A 19793-nucleotide genomic window follows, 5' to 3' on the forward strand; every position below is an offset into this window, starting at 1 on the left:
GCTTAGTAACTAGGAGTTGTGTGTTGTTTACTGTAATTAGCAGCCATGTTTAAAAGTTATTCCACCACCATAGCAGGTCCTGCGTCGGCGCTTGTCATTTAATGGTAGATGAATAGAGCTGTGATAAGGGAGGAGAAGTTGCCCATGGCAACCAATCATCACTGACGTAACCATTTATCATTTTCATAATATAAAATTATACAGACTAGCTGATTGGTTGCCATTGGCCACTTCTCCTCTGGCTCTCTACTCCTCCCTTATCACTGCATCGTACATCTGCTCCTGTGTAACCTGCCGCGGAAGTACATCCATTGGCTACAAACTACCAAGTCTCAATGGTTCGCTATGAAGAACATTGGTGGTCTTCCCCAAAAATTGTGTTCACCAGTGTCTCTGACTGTCTATCCCACAGTGTGACCCTTACATCATGGTCCCAGAGCATGGGCTGCAGTGCGGAAGGGTCTCTTATAGTGGACAACCTTCTTTGTTTGTAAAAAGAACAGGAGATGTTGTGGAGAACGGACAGAGGACACTCTGATAAGGGGGGAAACTGGGAGGCAAAGGGACGTGTTGGTGAGGCAAATAGTACTCAAATACCTAGCACGATAGCTGGCAATCTGATTAATGACTGGTCCAAAACCCTAGTATATGAGCTTGACAGTGACCAGTGAGGTCTAGTATTCTGTGGGTAGTCGTTCAGGACTCAAAACGCACACTAAAGCCCAGAACGGGATGCAGTTTAAATCCCGGCGGTCAGGATCCCGGCGTACAGAATCCCGACCGCCGAAATACTGACACTTTCTCCCTCCGTGGGTGTCAACGACACCCCTGGAGGGAGAATAAATTAGCGTGGCGAGCGCAGCGAGGCACCGGGCCCGCTGCGTGGCGAGCGCAGCAAGCCCGCAAGGGGGGGGGGGCGATCCACGTCCCCCCCCCCTTGTCGGGATTTCGGCGGTCGGGATTTTGAACGCCGGGATCCCGACCGCCAGGATTTAATACTGCATCCCCCAGAACAGTGATAGATCTGTACTAAACTCTTGTATCTTTGCAGCATTTCTCCAAACTGTTATACAGTATAAACACTCATTCATCATCTCCTCTTATTGCTTGGGAATTGCAGGAATTGGAAGCTGTTGGGCAGTTCCAAAGCACAACATGTTGAACAGTGCTGAGAAGGCAGAAAACTGCAGGACATTGACACAAAGTAGTGCTAAATTCTGAGAATACATTAACTGGCTTGTTGCAGCCTCAAGAAAACAGATGGGGAAAAATTTGGCAAACAGAAACAACGCTCGTGATGCTTGTTTGTAGGTTCTAAGGATCTAGTTCTGGTCGTTACTAGCAAAACAGCTGCGCTAGTAAGTGATTGCTGGTACGGCTGTGTACCAGGCCCTATAGGTGTGAGGGCCCATGTTGCTTGCAGGACCTCAGAGTTTAAACAACTGTTTTGGCCCCCAAAACATTTCACATATACTTTGGAAAGAAGCAAACCATTCAGGGCCAGATGTGATGTGCAGGTTTGTATTTGGTAGGGGCGTGTTCAAAATCTAAACTGCCATGTAAAAATATAGCCTTTGTGGTCTACATGTAAAAGCAGCCAGTATTTACCCTGCATGCAAAAATAATGTATCTGCAACCCTTGCAGTGCAATATGGTTTGTCCTGATGCACAATTACTTTTTTTGCTTTGTTCCCAACTTCTGCAGGTTTTTAGAAGTATAGACTATAACAACCAATTAGATTCTACTTATAGTTTATCTAGCAGCTTTTAGGAGACAGTAGCGCGAATCTGGCTGATATGGGAAACATCTCCACTTCTACACCCCACACTTTATTAAATATTCCCCTTAGTATTGGCCCTTAGGGCCTAATTCAATACTGCATGCTAAGCAGTGGTCATTTGCTTAAACCACATAACCCCCCCCCCCCTCCGGCACTCAAATCCTCTCGCATGAGGACGCTGACTATCAATTGGTTTCTCTTCCCTTTGGAAAGAAGTCCGTGTGAACGGCGAGCGAGCGATAATGTCATGAGGCATCTGCCCGCCTGTGTTCCCAGGAGAGTGCCCGGCATTTTCTATAAAATGCTGGGTGTTGCCCCGTTTCTGCCCCAGCCCTCCCTTTCCGCAAACAAACTGCCCAGCGGGTGCGTAACTCGGCTCTGTGCCAGGGTTTGCACATGCGCAGGAATGCGCATGTATAGACCGCGACCTGGGCTGGAGCCTAATTCTGATCGCTACAATCCTGAATCGGTCCCTTAGTGCATTAACTGTAATATTGGTCAGGATGGAAAGGTGTTAATCCTGAAGTGCTTACAGGCTGCGTTTTCCACCCTTACCCATGATGTGTCGCCTTCACGATCTACAACTGCAGAGTGTATACACACACACATACTGTTGCAGCATATTATGCAGCTATTCTGTACACAGCTTTTCCTCTGGGCTGCCCTGGTACAAAGTGTGTGTGTGCGTGCGCCAAAGGGGGTGTGGCCTTTCACCTGGGAAGACCCTCCCCCATTACTGGCTACTTTCTTAGCACTCCAGGACCTGCTGGGTGGCACTTTGCTTTAACATGCATATTATGGATTTATTTATTTACAGTGTCTTACATAGCACAGCACATTCCATTGCGCTTTACAATTGGAAACAAGTGATTAAACAAACTGGGTAGAAACAAACCGACATGGAGGTAGGAGGGCCCTGCTTGCAAGTTTACAATCTATAGGGATAATAGGAGGGAAACATAAGGATAAAATTCCATAGCATGGCAGTTCCATCATATTACAGACAGTCCTGATGGGATGCAATTGGATATGAATGCTACTGGAGGTTGTGTGGGTTCTGGAATATGATAAGCTGCCTGAAGAGGTGAGATTTCAGGTAACGCTTGAAAGTTTGTAGGCTAGAGGAGAGTCTAGTGTGCATGGAAGGGCATTCCATAGAGTGGGTTATGCCCAACAAATATCCTGCAAGTGTAAGTGGGAGCGAGTAATTAGTGTGGATGAGAGACGTAGATCTTGTGCAGAGCGGAGAGGTCGGGTGGGGATATATTTTGACATAGGCGAAGAGATATAAGTCTGTGTAGTCCGAGTGATGGCTTTGTATGTAAGTAGAAGTATTTTATACTGAATGCGGTTAGATACAGGCAACCAATGGAGGGACTGGTAGAGCGGATCAGCAGACAACGAACTTCTAGCCAGGAAGATCAGCCTCTCAGATGCATTCAAAATGGATTGTAGTGGTGAGAGTCTTTTCTTAGGAAGACCGGTAAGGAGGCCATTGCAATAATCAATGCGGGATATAATGAGTGCATGGATTCGAGTTTTTCCAGTGTCTTGTGTAATGTACGGACAAAATGGATATGGTGCATGTGACAGATGGCTACTGCTCGCAAAAGGCTTGGTCACATGTGAGAGACTTCGGGATAGTGCCCAAAAAGTGGCACTGATCTGGACAGCTTTGAGGTATTGTGTATGGGCTGAGGTTATGTATTGATGGCTAAAGCCAATTAACTGACTAGTATATATTTAGAGTCAGGGAAAACTCCAGCAACCACGTGAAGAAACACAAACGCCACACAGACTTGGTCAAGATCTCCTGACCTCAAGGCTGTGAGGTATTAAAGCTACAACAGATGAGCTGTGTGATTACAGTACTATAATGAGGAATTGCTGTATTTGACAGCTTGGACTCTTGTATCTACTGTTCAGCTATTGCACCCAGGAACATAATGGGCAGAATTCTCATTTTCTTTGCAGAAAGGGTTCTTGCTGTCTGCATGCACTACGTGAAATATAAGTTCTCATAAAGAGTGTTGTTCAGGCTTGGACGCAGAAGTCCGAAAGTCAACATTCCTGATTTAGTTTTTCGACTTCTACCCATGTGCAGCGTTCAAGCTTTCAAAGTGCAATTGCATCCCAGAGTATGTGATTGAGGGGAAAATTTACTAAGAATACGAATACAAAAAATTGTATTCGTATTCTTACTACGACTGCATACGACTGTTTCAGCTGTATGCAAAGTCGTGTTCCGGAGGGGAATTTACAAAGCAGTCATATATGACTGCTTTGTAACCCTCCGATGTCGTATTAAGTCGTATTAGCTGGCCGTATAGACGGCCTCTAATACGAATTCGTACAGGCAGTCTGCACAGATCAGTCAGAGCCGTGCAGACTGTAGTGTGTAAAAAAAAAAAAGTGAAATAAATAAATAAAAAACCCGGCGTCTTCCTGCCGTGTATTTTCCTGCCGTATATTCGCGGCCGTATTTTCAATACGGCCGCTTAGTAAATCAGGAACCACCATTCTTTTGAATGGTGATTCCTGTCGTATTCTATTGATGGTGTACTCATTCGTATTTGTAAATACAAATACGAATGTCCCATCAATAAGAATACGAAAATTTGGTATTTTTGGCATAGTAAATGGCAAAAATACGTATACGCCCCTAAAAAAATTTTTCACAGATCTGTTAGTAAATTTCCCCCTGAGTGGCATTTTGGGGGAGTGGTCAGGACAATGCTGGCGTGTCTGGACAGTTTTCAGGGTGGCTACATGATGTCCCACACTGCTGTGGAAATAGGTTAACCCTATTTAGGGAAACTTGCATTGTCGACTACTGAAGGTCGACATGGCTAAATTTGGCAGGGTTGGAAGGTCGACATTTCGGTATGGTGTGATGGGAGAATAGTGGGAAGTGATGCTATATACACTTTGCCGGTGTCCATGACAACATTTGGGACCAAAAAAAACTGTGGAACTCGTGTCGACCCGCCCATTGTCTAACTAATGTCTATGTTGACCTTCCAACCCAGTCTACGTTAGCCATGCCGACCTATTTCATGTGTCGCCCTAAATTGGATCGATCCAATGACCCATACCCTATGGAACGTGGCCTAATAGCGGCTGTTGCTTTGATTCCGGCAATGTGCTGGCAGTTAGGTTGTGACTGCAGTGCAGGGGAGACCGTCTGATGCCGGGTAACCTTGCCCTGCGTTGGGGAGTCCCAACATGCCATAGTCGCAGAACTGAAGCTGAATAATACGGCCCTAAATCCATAAAGCCACCACTAGGTCAGAACCGCCCCGCAGCAGCAAGCATGCAGGGAAACTTCCCTGGCTTCATACAGTATGTCTTGTTAATGTGGCATACAATGTATGGTCGGGTGTGGTATGAATCACCGACAGTTAGGATCCCGACAGCCATGAACCCGACTGCCTGGTCTCAGACAGCGTGGCCAGCGCAACAAAGCCCCTTCTATTCTATTCTCCCTCTATGGGGGTCGTGGACCCCCACGGGGGAAAATAGCCGACGGCCGTCGGGAACCCAGCCGTCTGTGTTTTAACAGTCGGGATCCCAACGTCCGGTTATTGACTGTCGGGACCCCGTTCGGCACCCATATAGTCAGCCCAGAAAACGCTTGTGTTTGGTTGTCTATAAAGCAGTTGATCCTATTCCTGGCACACTTAAGGTGCCCACACACTAGAAAGATCTGCGATCATAAGATGTGCGCATAAATTAGCCTTGATATCTTTTGCCTGTCCTGGACAAAAGATTTCCGGCGAGCGCACATCTTTACCAAAGATTTTTCTTAAGGTCCCGTGTGCGTTCCTATGGATCTTTAGTTAAATCTTCTGATCAGAAGATTCAGCTAAAGATCCACAGGAGCGCGCATCGGACCGATATCTGCCGCTTTTCTACCGATTATCGATAAACATCGGACGATATAAAGTGAGCAACAAGAACTAGGATGTGATTTGCAGGAAAAGCTTTTTACCTCTTTATATATTGCAGAAAGCTGGTGAGTGTCTGTAATTTTGTACTGGCCAGTGTGACGGAACGTAACCTGGGAAAGTGATACACCAATCCCCTTCACTTTTGAAAATTGTTTAATCCAGATTTTTTTTTTCCCCTTTCTCCCCCTTGTATTACTGTTTAATCCCATTATGCTGCCATTGCTAGGAACCGAGACCCATACAAATACTAGGTAAGATTTTTAATCCCATATAACATTAGACAATTGCTACTTTAGATGCCAGAGGCGATATCAAAGATGTGATTGCATTGGTTAAAGGCTTTAGTATGCTTTGTATAGGCTTGTGCCTCTTACTAGACACTGCTCAGCCTGCTTGTCTCTACTTAGTGGAGTCTACTACAATATAAAGCTGTGATATGTAGCCACTTGTAGACACGCTTTAATGTTCTATGGGGATCTAGGCTGTGAAAGAACTGGTTTTAATGAGATGTGTTGTATACAAAACTGATATTTTGGATATATATATATATATATATATATATATATATATATATATAATTTTATTGCAAGTGATTGGCAGCGCTCATCAGATGTGTACAGTAGGTAAAATGGCCGTTTAATCCTACGTTTTCGGTATAGTTACAGTCCTATGTTTCTGGCACCGTTACGAAGTGATGATCACCACGACTTCCTCCTGCAGGAATAGGGGTGGGGTTTTTGGTAATTCGCACAAGACTAAGATAGTCAATGTTCGGACCCCTTATATAATGTCCTTTATGATGGTGAAATATCAATTATAGGAATAGCATACCTTGTCCAAAAATGTGGTTGAGTATAAAGGGGATTTGAATAGTGTTGTCATTACCAATTATAGTCCTTTTCGGATAGATATAGATATACAGTACGTATTTTTTTATTTTATTTTTCCCCAGTATGTGACTGCTAGCATACATATACCCCTTTCACACTGCCATCAATGTCCTGAGGTATTGGTCCCAATTCAGAGCCCAGCGAACACGTAAACGTCCTGCCGAGCTCCCTCCCCCCCCCCCCCCCCCCCGCTTCAGGGCACGGCTGCGATTGCGTTCCTAGCAGTGTACATGGGGAAAATCAGTCTAGGCTCATTAAGCGCTGTGAAGGCCGCGGAGAGAAGGACACTGCTGCTGACAGCATTAGCCCTCTCAACGACTGGGGAATGCCTGCGTTTTCTGGAGAACTCCGTTGTTACGCCCCCAAATGCCCGGCACCTGTCAATCACCTTGCAAGTGGCCAGCGAAGGCTAGCTTTCACATGGCCCGTTCGCGAGGGGACCCCGCATGCACAGTCTTACAATCATCTGCAGAGCTGCCAACTCATATGGGTCTGAATGGGGCCCATTGTGCACCCAGTTGAATGAGCCGAGTCCAGCACCCCTGCATGTCGACTGTGGTAGCGAGCAGGATGTACCGACTGGCAGTGCAGTGTGAGCAGCGAAGCCCGGTAGATGCACCCGGCACCATAGCAAAAGCCAGTGCTTGCTTTAATAAGCTGGGCTGGACAGCCATTCTCCTCCTGTGTACAGAATCTCAGGTGGGAAACGACACAGCGATGTGAAAGGGGTATTAGTCCTACAATATCTGAGATCCAAACTGTCCTGATCTAACTGCATTGCCCGATTTCTGGGCAAATCTGGTTGTGCTTCACATCTCATTCGGAAAACAGTGAAGTTTGTGGAAGGTGCTGAGGGAGGTGTAAACAGCAATTCCCCAAAGCCAAGTCTGTCTCTGCAATAGCTCTGGCACCCGGATGTGGGAGATACTCTGTAGATAGAACAGACTCCCTATCTCGTCCTCCTTTGTGCTGCTCCGTTTAGTCTCATGACATGTGACTTTGATCTTCCATCCATCTGATTGTACTGGGCTTGCCTGAGAGATACCAGGCAGTCATGAGGCGAGAACAGACGAGATCTAAGGGAACCATGGTCATCTTTTCTAGTAGTTTTCCTAGGGACCAGTTTGTGACTAGCCCTTGTGTATAGGAGGAATTGTTCGGTTGTAAAATTGATTTCATGGATGTGCTAGAGACGAGTTTTTGAACACGACAATCAAACTTTTTTGTTCAGAGGAAGACTTTTAAGGGGAGGGGGAAGCATTTGGGGTGCACCATTGGGAAATGAAACATTACATCCCTGTAAATGGCATCAGTCCCATGTTAACAGCTGATGTCCACTATTTTCATTCAGTGGCCAACATATCTGTATCGTACCACCAAATATTCCATGCCCACAATTTATTTATTTTATTTATTAAGTTTATTATATAGCGCATTCATATTCCGCAGTTGAACACTCACATCAGTCCCTGCCCCAGTGGAGCTAACAATCTAAATTCCCTACCACATGTACATGCACACAATTACAACCTTATGCCCACCTAATGCATCTGTCTGCATACCAGACCAATCTACCACATACATCCAGTGCCAGTGTTGATCACTTCCTGCTGCCATAGCCCAGTAGAGGTTAATGAATGCTTCTACAGCCTCACGATAGATGAAGACTACATGCCCAATGCCAACAAAATACACCCCAAGGGGCAGATGTATTAAGCATTAACAAATGATAAAGTGGAGAGTGATATAATCAGCTACTAACTGTCATTTTCCACATGGCAGTTAAGAGTTGATTGGCTGGTCCTTTATTTCTGATTACTTTCTACTTTATCACTTATTAAGGCTTAGAACATTTGGTCCATTGTTCCCTAACTAGTACTAGCTCTTTGGACAGCTTTACCCACAATTCCTTTTACCATTCACTGAACACTCCTCGTACTATTCATGGTGGACAAACCGATGAAAGCTCACTGCCAGTGTGGAGAGCTAGGTAGGTCTAGTCGGGGCATAAAGTGGTCATGCAGAGGTGGGGGGGACCTCATTTCTCTATGCCACCTAATTACACCCCCTCCCCTACCCCCATCAGGCAGAGACAGGGCCAGTGGTAGAGTTTTTGGCATCCCCCTGCAAACAAGAATGCTTTTCTGTGAGAATTACTGTTCAGGGCCAATGTGGAGGTTAAAATGTTCCACCTCACCATTAGAGGTGGTGGAACTCTGTTCCCCCCCCGTTCCCCCTCACTTTAACCACTGGGTATAATGTGTAAGGTGCTTACTCATTGGTTTCATTGGCCAGAAGGAAGCTGTAGAGTCTTGTGAAAACGATCTCCTCTGTTTCCAACATCCGTGTTATCTAGTCCTCCATGCCACACAGTACCTCCGTATGGGTCATAGGGTCGACTCAATGAAGGTTGACAACCACTGTCAATACGAGCATTAGGTCGATAATGGGAAGGTCGACATGCGTTTTTCGTGGGGTTTTTTGTCCCGAATGTCGACATGGACACAATCTGCGTCCCCTCGCACGGTATTATTCTCCCACCACGCTGTAGTATGAAATACCGCCTGTCATACCAAGTTGGCTCGAAATAACTGAAACTCATGTCGATTAAATGCTTGTCGACCTTTCGAACCGGTCAACCTCTCACATGGTGGAGATGGCTTTTTTGGGTACTGAAGCGATGTCCTTGAGAATGCTTCTTTTATTTGTATTGTGCCCTGAGCTTTGGCTACATTCACTGTCACTTCAAGATAAGATGATGTTGGATGAAGCGCAGTGTTTCCAAAACAGCAGCCCCCTGGAGTGTCAGTATATTGTTGCAGCCCCCTGGAGTATCAGAATATTGTTACAGCCCCCTGTAGTATCAGGATATTGTTACAGCCCCCTGGAGTATCAGGATATTGTTACAGCCCCCTGGAGTATCAGGATATTGTTACGACCCCCTGGAGTATCAGGATATTGTTACGACCCCCTGGAGTATCAGGATATTGTTACAGGCCCCCTGGAGTATCAGAATATTGTTACAGGCCCCCTGGAGTATCAGAATATTGTTACGGCCCCCTGGAGTATCAGAATATTGTTACGGCCCCCTGGAGTATCAGAATATTGTTACGGCCCCCTGGAGTATCAGAATATTGTTACGGCCCCCTGGAGTATCAGAATATTGTTACAGCACCTCTATACTAAAAGTTTCTTGTTGAGAATTGTAGACTCAAACTAAGTATATTGGGTTTGTCCACCTTAGGGAACTCATGTGCTGATGGACGAGATTTGGGTCCACATGGGTGAAAGTCTGTGATAATTGAAGTCCTAGGTTACCGAGGGTCTGCAGATTTTGGTAATATGTATTGTGTGGAGGGGGTAGGGGGTAATTACACCTATATATAAGTATCCCGGCACATAGTACACATGTACCACGTTGTTCTGATTGGTCACTATTTAGGAGCGTATTCCTGTTGATGAGTTTCCAAGAGATGTGTATGGGTCATCACCACGGAACCTTGTTTACAGCCCCCTGACGGCTGATCGTTTATAATAATTAGCTGAAGCCTGCCGGGTTAATTACCTACACAATGGTGAAAATCGCTTTGCAACCTGTCCAGGGGTTTTGGCATTTAGAACTATCGGACAAACAGAAGTTCTCATTTAGAACACGTAGAAGATGCATGACCTCTGCTGGTGGTGGTTATCCACGGAACAATCCTTTGGTCTCCCTATGTCCGCACAAAGGCTGTAGCTGTGTTCTTGCAGTAATCCCGTCCACGTGTGTCTTCATTTACCATCCGATGTTCCAGAGAATGAAGCGGTCGCCTTTAATGTTCATAGCTGATTGTAAAAACCAATAAAACCATGTTTCCGGGAGACTTGTTGGAGCCTTGGAGAATTTTCTCAATGCCTGTGTATTACTAAGCTAGAACCGGAATTTAAATCTCCCCGCTTCCCTTGTGTTCTCCTACAGGAGGTTGCGATGCTAGGAGTGACTGACTGCTATGGATAGTTAGGGCTACAAGTTCTAGTTCAACAGTCGTTATGTTGACCGCTATTGGTAGATAGATTGTAGGTCGACACATGAGAAAATTCAACACTGTATAAGTGTGCAATGTCCCCTGGCTTCGGGCATGAGACCTTGCTGCGCTCGGTACACTTTGCTATTACACGTCCACTGGGATGGACCTCATGCATGTCAACTTTTTCATGTGTCCAGATTCTGCCTGTTGACCAGTAGTGGTCGACCTAGACACTATTGACCCAACAACAGCATTCCTGACTGACCGCTTTGCAGACTTGCTCTGCATAAATCAAGTTTGTGTATTGGTGGATTCTCGAGCAGGCGGAGTTAGTGATGTCACAGCCCAATATGTAGTGTCTGCTGTTATCTGCCCCTCTGTTACGGGCACATGCTTAGATCTCAAAGATAAATAGGACTGGTACAAGAAATCTAGTCAGTCCTGCAGTATACTTAACCCTTACATTGCCTATGTCTCATGACCTGTACACTGTTGGATTTTACTTATATAAGCAAAATCAAATTTTATTTATTAACAGTTTCTTATATAGCGCATACATATACCGCATCGCTGTACAGAGAATATTTGAACATTCACATCAGGCCCTGCCCCAGTGGAGCTTACACTCTATATTCCCTACCACATGTACACGCACACAGGCATTTTAGGGTTAATTTTGTAGGGCAATGGTGGGGATAGAACCCATGACCTCAGTGCTGTGAGGCAGTAATACTATAACCATTACACCGTCCGTACTGCCCCGTATATATAACACATGGTGGGGATAGAACCCATGACCTAGGAGTACACAGTGGACTATGCGGAAGGACATAGGAGTACACGGTGGACTATGCGGAAGGACATAGAAGTACACGGTGGACTATGCGGAAGGACATAGGCGTACACGGTGGACTATGCGGAAGGACATAGGCGTACACGGTGGACTATGCGGAAGGACATAGGCGTACATGGTGGACTATGCGGAAGGACATAGGCGTACACGGTGGACTATGCGGAAGGACACAGGCGTACACGGTGGACTATGCGGAAGGACACAGGCGTACACGGTGGACTATGCGGAAGGACACAGGCGTACACGGTGGACTATGCGGAAGGACAGAGGCGTACACGGTGGACTATGCGGAAGGACACAGGCGTACACGGTGGACTATGCGGAAGGACACAGGCGTACACGGTGGACTATGCGGAAGGACACAGGCGTACACGGTGGACTATGCGGAAGGACACAGGCGTACACGGTGGACTATGCGGAAGGACACAGGCGTGCACGGTGGACTATGCGGAAGGACACAGGCGTGCACGGTGGACTATGCGGAACCACACAGGCGTGCACGGTGGACTATGCGGAACCACACAGGCGTGCACGGTGGACTATGCGGAACCACACAGGCGTGCACGGTGGACTATGCGGAACCACACAGGCGTGCACGGTGGACTATGCGGAACCACACAGGCGTGCACGGTGGACTATGCGGAACCACACAGGCGTGCACGGTGGACTATGCGGAACCACACAGGCGTGCACGGTGGACTATGCGGAACCACACAGGCGTGCACGGTGGACTATGCGGAACCACACAGGCGTGCACGGTGGACTATGCAGTGCCCTTGTCAGCTGATATGTTCTTGTACGCACGCCTGTGTAGGTAAAAGGCTGTGCTTACCAGATTAGTACAGTTGTACGGTGACAGTCCTATATAATGTAAGTGCTCTTTATGCTGGCTACAAAATTCTGTGGTATGGCTTGAACATGACCAGTGACCAGTTATGGTGCTGCCCTAACCAAACACTTATGTTTTCTCTTTTCTCTCTCCTTGTGATGTTTCTAGGAGAGCCCACACACTAACCGTACTCTTCATCCTCACGTGTTCCTTGGTATATGTCACATTACTTGAAGAAACACCCCAAGACACGGCCTACAATGCAAAAAGGTACAGTCTTCTATGGTCATACTATAAATGTGTCTTCTAAGTTTGCCTTGTAAGATGTCTGGTGTCATTAGAACCAAACTTGTATAACCAATATTTCCATGAACAAAGAGAAATCCTATAGATTTGCTGACGTGAATAAGGCCCCATCTATTTTGCTTTTATTTGCATAGATTTCAGACTGATTTTTCTGTTTCAAAAATAATTATTTCCCAATCCCCCCTCTCCAGGACCACTTTAAGCCCGGGATGGGCCTATTTTTATGTTGAGGTAGCTTTATCTGGCTCATTGTTAATCTGGCTCTACAAATACGCTGATCACCTTCTACTATATTGTAAGTAGGGTCATGCTGCACGATGCAGCATGTCCCCCGCAGCCACCGAAACCGGCAGCGGCCGTATCGCACCGTGTGTACACACCCTAAGAATCCGCAGTGCGCTCTGATGGTGTATGGCTGCCACACAATGGGTAATGCTTCGCTTGTCTTTTTATAGTACGGTTTGGTTTGTTTGCAGATAAGAGCTCTCCTTTCTGAAAATGTAAATATGTTCAATGTCAAAGTACTGGCAAGTCTTCCGCATACCTATTGCAAAACCGGTACACAGGAACTGAAGGTGACCTGTAGGCGTCTGTTTCCCCCTGATCATGGGGCTGTGACATGGAACGGCAACTTTCCTAATATACCGATCCTCCGTTCTGTGTCTGTAAGGGATACGGTCACTAGGTTCAGTGCATTGGGTCAGCCACTGAAGGTCGACACCTGAAATAGGTAGACATGGCTAAGGTTGGAAGGTCGGCAATGGCAAGGATAACTGTGAAAAGGTTGACATGTTTATTTTTTATTATTTTTTTTCAAGCCAACCTGTGCCGACAGGCGGTATCTCCTACCATGCACAACAGCGCGGTGAGAGAATAAGACCGTGTGCCAAGCGAGGCACCATGCCCAAAGCATGGTGAGTGCGAGGGAACGCGGTTCACAGTGAAGCTCATGGCCGACCTTTTTTAGCTGACGACCTAATGGTTGTGTCGACCTTCAAACATGTCAACCTTAGTCATGTTGACCTTCTGTGGTAGCTGTTCGTTTAGGATACATTACACCAGGGAACAGGGTTAAATTACCCCAAATGGGGTAAAAATGTAATTCCTGAGGGTACTGGACAGTCGCACTGTCGAGACACAGCCTATCCATCTATATGCATGCCCGGCTGCGTCTCGGCAGAGTGACGGTCCGTTACTGCCAGGAATTTAATTTCATTGCATATAGAATCTATACATAGTTTCTATATACATGTCCGGCTGTGTGTTACAGTACAAGGACCTGACTCAGTACAGTGCGGGCTGTGTGTTACAGTAGTGTACAAGGACCTGACGCAGTGCGGGCTGTGTGTTACAGTACTGTACTATAGAAGTACCTGATGCAGTACAGTGCGGGCTGTGTTACAGTACAGTACTGTACAAGGACCTGATGCAGTACAGTGCGGGCTGTGTTACAGTACAGTACTGTACAAGGACCTGATGCAGTACAGTGCGGGCTGTGTTACAGTACAGTACTGTACAAGGACCTGATGCAGTACAGTGCGGGCTGTGTTACAGTACAGTACTGTACAAGGACCTGATGCAGTACAGTGCGGGCTGTGTTACAGTACAGTACTGTACAAGGACCTGATGCAGTACAGTGCGGGCTGTGTGGTACTTTACTGTACAAGGACCTGGTGCAGTACAGTGCGGGCCGTGTGTAAAGTACTGTACAAGGACCTGATGCAGTGCAGGCTGTGTTACAGTAGTGTACTGTACAAGGACCTGATGCAGTACAGTGTGCGCTGTGTGTTACAGTACTGTACAAGGACCTGACGCAGCACAGTGTGGGCTGTGTGTTACAGTACTGTACTGTACAAGGACCTGATGCAGTACAGTGCGGGCCGTGTGTGTGTTACAGTAGTGTACAAGGACCTGACGCAGTGTGTGTTACAGTACAGTACTGTACAGTACAAGGACCTGATGCAGTACAGTGCGGGCCGTGTGTGTTACAGTACTGTAGTGTACAAGGACCTGACGTAGTACGGACAGTGTGTGATACAGTACTGTACAAGGACTTGATGCAGTACAGTGTGGGATGTTTGTGTTACAGTACTGTACTGTACAAGGACCTAGTGCAGTGCGTATAACACGCTTCCCTGTGTGATGCCCCCGGCCCCGCTTCCAAGTCCGCTTGCTTCTTCAGTAGAGTCGACTATTCCCTGCGCCCTCTCTACAGTGCACAGTCTGTATTCCTGCTGCGGCGCTGTTTCTTTGCCTGGGTATAGGCTCCTGTCAAAGTATACCCATCACTAGTCTATGGGGAAAAACATTGCACAGACTGTCACTATATCCTCTTGTAATACTGACACTAATAGTTACCGGGACGTCACATTATCAATGGCTATAGCACACACGGCCTGGCAGCCATTGATGATTACCATGTTGTACGACACACACCCATACATGGTCATCATCATCATCAATGGCTGCCAGGCTGTGTACCATACAAGATACTTATGATTTCCTTTCATTCAAATCAAGGGGGTAACGTCGGCGCATCTAGATATATTTTGGGTAAAAAGATAACGTTCCCTGACCCCTGCATTACACAATGAGCAGTTAATATTTTTGTTGGCCTTTGCAGTGCATTCTATCCTAGCAACACACTGAGGTTAATCATACTCTTACACAGAGATAGAACACTGCCACCTTGTGTCCACATTACTATGGGAGGCAGAAAGCACTTAGCTTTGCAGCTACAGAGGTCGTTGCTGAATGACACACACCTTGCTTTGCGTATTTAGTACCATCCCAAGCAAACTATGAGCAGGAACCTGCCCTGACCCGAGCTGTATTACAGGGTATTATTATGGTATAATCTGACTGATAACATGGTTGTTATGGATACTGTACATCTGTCGTAAGGCTTACAATGTTCATTAAGTGTTAATTCCAGCCGAATCTAAAAATCTAGTCAAGAGTGCAACTGCTAGACAGACTTTTAAGCCCATTTTATTATAACAGACTTATTATAGAGCTCCGGGATTACCTCTATGTACACTGTCACACAATGTAACAAAGGTATGACTTTGTATGGTACTTTAAGGCGGCACTCGGGTGTAACAATGTTATGTGGAAAGGTAGATAAAACTCTAGATGACCGCTGAACACCGCACTCTTATATAGGATCGCAGCATGCACACTACGCTCCAATCTGCAGGCGTCCTTTGTCTGCAATAGGCCCTTATACTAAACGGTGTTTGTTCTCACTCCTGCGAATCTGTATATGCAGCAAAATAAGTGACGTTGGGTCATATTTGAACACTGATATCCTGCTTCATAGTAATAGTGAAATGCCATTAAAATCACAGTGTACGCCGGTCAGTCACGGAACCTTGCGAGCAGGGCCTAATTAACCATATAGTTTATTAGGCTGGAACACTGGGTCCTTGGTGGGGGTGGAGCGCCGTTGTGGCTGAGCAAGGTCTCCTGAGATCTCCCCAGGGAACAGTGGTACCTGCTGGGATTGCCAGTAAAAGGAAATCTAACGAGAGCGATGGCTGGCTCCGCCGCCAAGACTGTGATTGATGCCACTGCCACCACTGCAGCACTGCTAGGGCGGTATGTGGCAATATGAATGGAGTTGAGGCTTAAGCCTGTTACAGATTTTTTGCTGAATATGAGCAATAAAATTGGTGGTGGGGAAAGGGGGGGGCGCAGGGATTTAAGCGGACACTTCTCTCTTGGCCTAGGGCAGCTGGAACCCTTAATTAGGTCCTGCTTGCGAGCAAGGCCTTACATAGGCATCCTATACTGCAGCATACGCCACATTAGCCACTATTTTGAAACACAAGCAGAAAAGTAATAAGCCATCCCACAATAAAACCCTCTGTTTGGTATATGTAGTCCACTATCACAACGTTGTCATGCAACCTGTAGACACTGATGAAATGTCATATGATTGGAATGTCCACGAAACGTTCCTGTAGGTCCAGTGATTGCCTTGCTTTGTGTGCCTGACGGCTCCAGCAGGTCTGATGGTCCGCTTCTGGTTAGTTCAGCTGATGGCTGGACCTGTGGCGGTTCCGGTGGGGAATAACGCTTAAGCTTACTAGACAAGTCTTGATTTTGCCAACTGTGAAGGGTTGGAAAGACAAATACAGAATGACATCAAGTGTGTCCTTTCTATGTTGCTGACCATGCATGCTCCCGCATGTCGTCAGCCACATCCTCTGTCCACCTGTACATACCCTCTACCCCACCCGCCATCGCTCAATGAGGCGATCTTTCTGGGTACACAAATTGTCTAGTGTGTACCCAGCTTTACCCTCCCCTACTGCAGCCTAACCCATACTCCCCTCCCACACCTTAACCATATCTGTTGGCAATCTGCACAATGTAAATTCTCAATAATGATACAAAACAAAAGGGCAATTGTCAGCTCTGCATCTATAGATAAAGGCCATTACCCATTTTAGCTTAAAGCAGTTTTCAAAAGACAATGCAAGGTTTTGTCCTTGAGGCCAGTGAGTAGGGTTTGAGTGTACTGTAGTATATTCATCCAAGCAAGAGGAGACCTTTCCCTCATGTAGGAGCCACAATGTCCCTTCATTGACGGAATCCTTTCATTTGTTTTGCCCCTGTTCTCACCTAATCTACTTGTTACTTGGTTGTAGGGCCTATACAGCTGCATGGTCTACACCAGGCATGTCCAAACTATGGCCCTCCAGCTGTTGTGAAACTACACGTCCAATCATGCCACAGTTTTATTAGGGAATGCTAGAACTATGGCAAGGCATGCTGGGATGTGTAGTTTCACAACAGCTGGAGGGCCGCAGTTTTAACGTGCATGGTCTATACACTCTGAAGATTTCTCAGTTCCAATGCTGATACCAGCTGGTATAAAGCTCTAGCACCCACATCCCATTAATAAAACTTGGGATTTGTGTCCTTATCAGGAGATTTCCTGTTTTTTGCTAGTGTTCAAGGAACCAGAGGAAGTTTATATACTCGTATCCTACCCTAACCTCTATCAACCCTTCCTGTCCGTTGAACTTCTGTAGCTGTAAGTGCTTTTTTATGGTGTTAAGTCAGAGTTCCTCTTATATTCCGTCACCACCTGCTGTATATTTAAAGTAGATGAGGTTTCTAAATGTAGCCTATCGGTTCATAAGAATGCTCAGATCAGCACATAATATTTTAGCGTTTTCCCGCTCTTTTTGGAACGGGATACAGACAATATCCCAGCGGATTGGATGGCGGCGGTCTAAAGACACACACCGACATACCGATGCGGTGGATCTTGAAAGGGGCTCTGTAAGTACCCTACACCCCCTAACCCACCCAGCTCACAGCCTAACCCCACCTTTACTCCACTCCGCAGCCTAAACATCCCCATTAGTGGAGGTATACAATTATTGCCAGATTTGTCGCCAGACAAAAATAACGTAAATTGTCAGCAGTTTTTTACGGCAACTTGAATTCGCCTTATTCAATGCCCGTGATAATTTTTCGATGAAATTTGCTGCCGATCCACGTGTTTTGAACACTTTTTTTGATTGAATTTGCAGGTGTTTTCTACCTGTTTGGGTCACTTCCATGGTGATTTTCCCCCAAAAAGTTGAAAAGGTATTGGAGAAAAGTACTCCAGGCGAAAACACCTGGAATTGAGTTCTATAAAAGTGAATTGGTGCCATTTTGACAGCACTTAATTGAATACCTCTCTAAACCTTGATAGTTGATGAATGAGAGGCCACTTCAGTTATGTGGTGTCACTGTAGGCTTATACTATAGTAATTTTTATACAGATCTGGGTCAAGAAAGTAGAATGAACTTTTTAAATCGGTTACCACGCTACATTTATTTCCGTTTGACCCCAGGTTTTCGAACTGTCCCTTTTATTTTTTTTCTTTATAATCCTTTCAATGGAAAATGAACATTGTCTGTAGCTTCTAATGGGTTCCTCCGCCTCTACAGTTGAGTTTTTAGTGTCCATGCATACACGCACTGTTAGCATAAAGCTTGTAATATACAAAACAACCGGTAGACTTGTTTTCTTTGCTTTAATAGCAGTTTTTAGGTTCTTAATGTTTTTGTTTCCTTTTCATTTTTAGAGGCATTGTTGCCAGCATATTGGTATTTTTGTGTTTCGGGGTCACACAAGCTAAAGATGGACCATTTTCCAGACCTCATCCAGGTAATCTTTGTATACCGTGTACCACCCTGGAGCAGAGACCCCGACGTTGTGGACAAATTTACACATTAATTTATAAAAATAAAGAAAACGACGTCACGAAGGGTTGTGGTTCCTGCTATAGTTCTCGGTCATTACTTTATGATCAGCCACCGTTTGTTGTTGTCCCCACGGGATGTGACCTACAGTAAACCTATCTAGATTCAGTTGCTGGGATGTATGCCAAGGTAGCACGAATGGAATGTGACTGATGAAATCATGTTTGAAGGGTTCGCAATTAATGAGTAGACAACTGGAACAAGCTGCGTGCGGGTATGAGTCATAACACTATGAATGTCGACATACATTAGGTCAACCACTAAAGGTCCACACATGAAAAAAGCTTGACACAAGCATTGGGACGACAGTCAAAATGTCGACATGAGTTTGGTTGGGGTTTTTTTTGTCCCAAATTTCGATACACCGTATCGGTGTACTGCGTCCCCCTCGCATTACACCAGGGCTGGGCAACACCGGCCCTCCAGATGTTAATGAACTACACATCCCAGGATGCTTTGCATTAGTTTTGCTATGTGGCCATGCTGAAACTGATGCAAGGCATGCTGGGATGTGTAGTTCATCAAATCTGGAGGGCCGGTGTTGCCCAGCCCTGCATTACACGCTGCGCTTGCCATGCTATTATATTCTCCCTCCACGTCCAGGTGGATGGTAGGGTATGAGATACCGCCTGTCGGCCGGAAAAAAAACACATGAAAAACTCATTTTGACCTTTTGACTGTGGACCTTCTCATTGTGGACCTAACGCTTGACTGTCGACCTACCGACCCTGTTGACTTTAGCCACGTCAACACATTTCATATGGCGACCTCTACTGGTGTTGTATGTTGACCTTGCAGCCGTACCCCTGTCGGCATGGTACAGAAATCTATGTAAAGCAAATCTTTTGTCATTGTTACGGCACTGAACTCTCCAACCCAGTACCGAAGGATGTCCTGTCCCTCCAGC

The 19793-nt window shown here is 46.0% G+C and overlaps 1 protein-coding gene across 2 annotated transcripts in view; it reads left to right on the top strand.

Annotated features, from left to right (window-relative positions):
- PTDSS2 (phosphatidylserine synthase 2) overlaps positions 1 to 19793 on the top strand; it is a 70710-nt gene that overhangs the window by 23056 nt on the left and 27861 nt on the right. Inside the window, exons 2-3 of one of the 2 annotated variants that reach the window (XM_083164150.1) lie at positions 12479 to 12580; positions 18709 to 18791. The exons of the other annotated variant lie outside the window; for it this stretch is intronic. Coding sequence (XP_083020276.1) covers positions 12479 to 12580; positions 18709 to 18791 — 185 coding nt within the window. The remainder of the gene's footprint in view (positions 1 to 12478; positions 12581 to 18708; positions 18792 to 19793) is intronic. 2 annotated transcript variants of the gene reach the window in all.

The sequence above is a fragment of the Crinia signifera genome, chromosome 11 (assembly GCF_055691185.1).
Source record: "Crinia signifera chromosome 11, ASM5569118v1, whole genome shotgun sequence".
Lineage (NCBI taxonomy): Eukaryota > Metazoa > Chordata > Amphibia > Anura > Myobatrachidae > Crinia > Crinia signifera.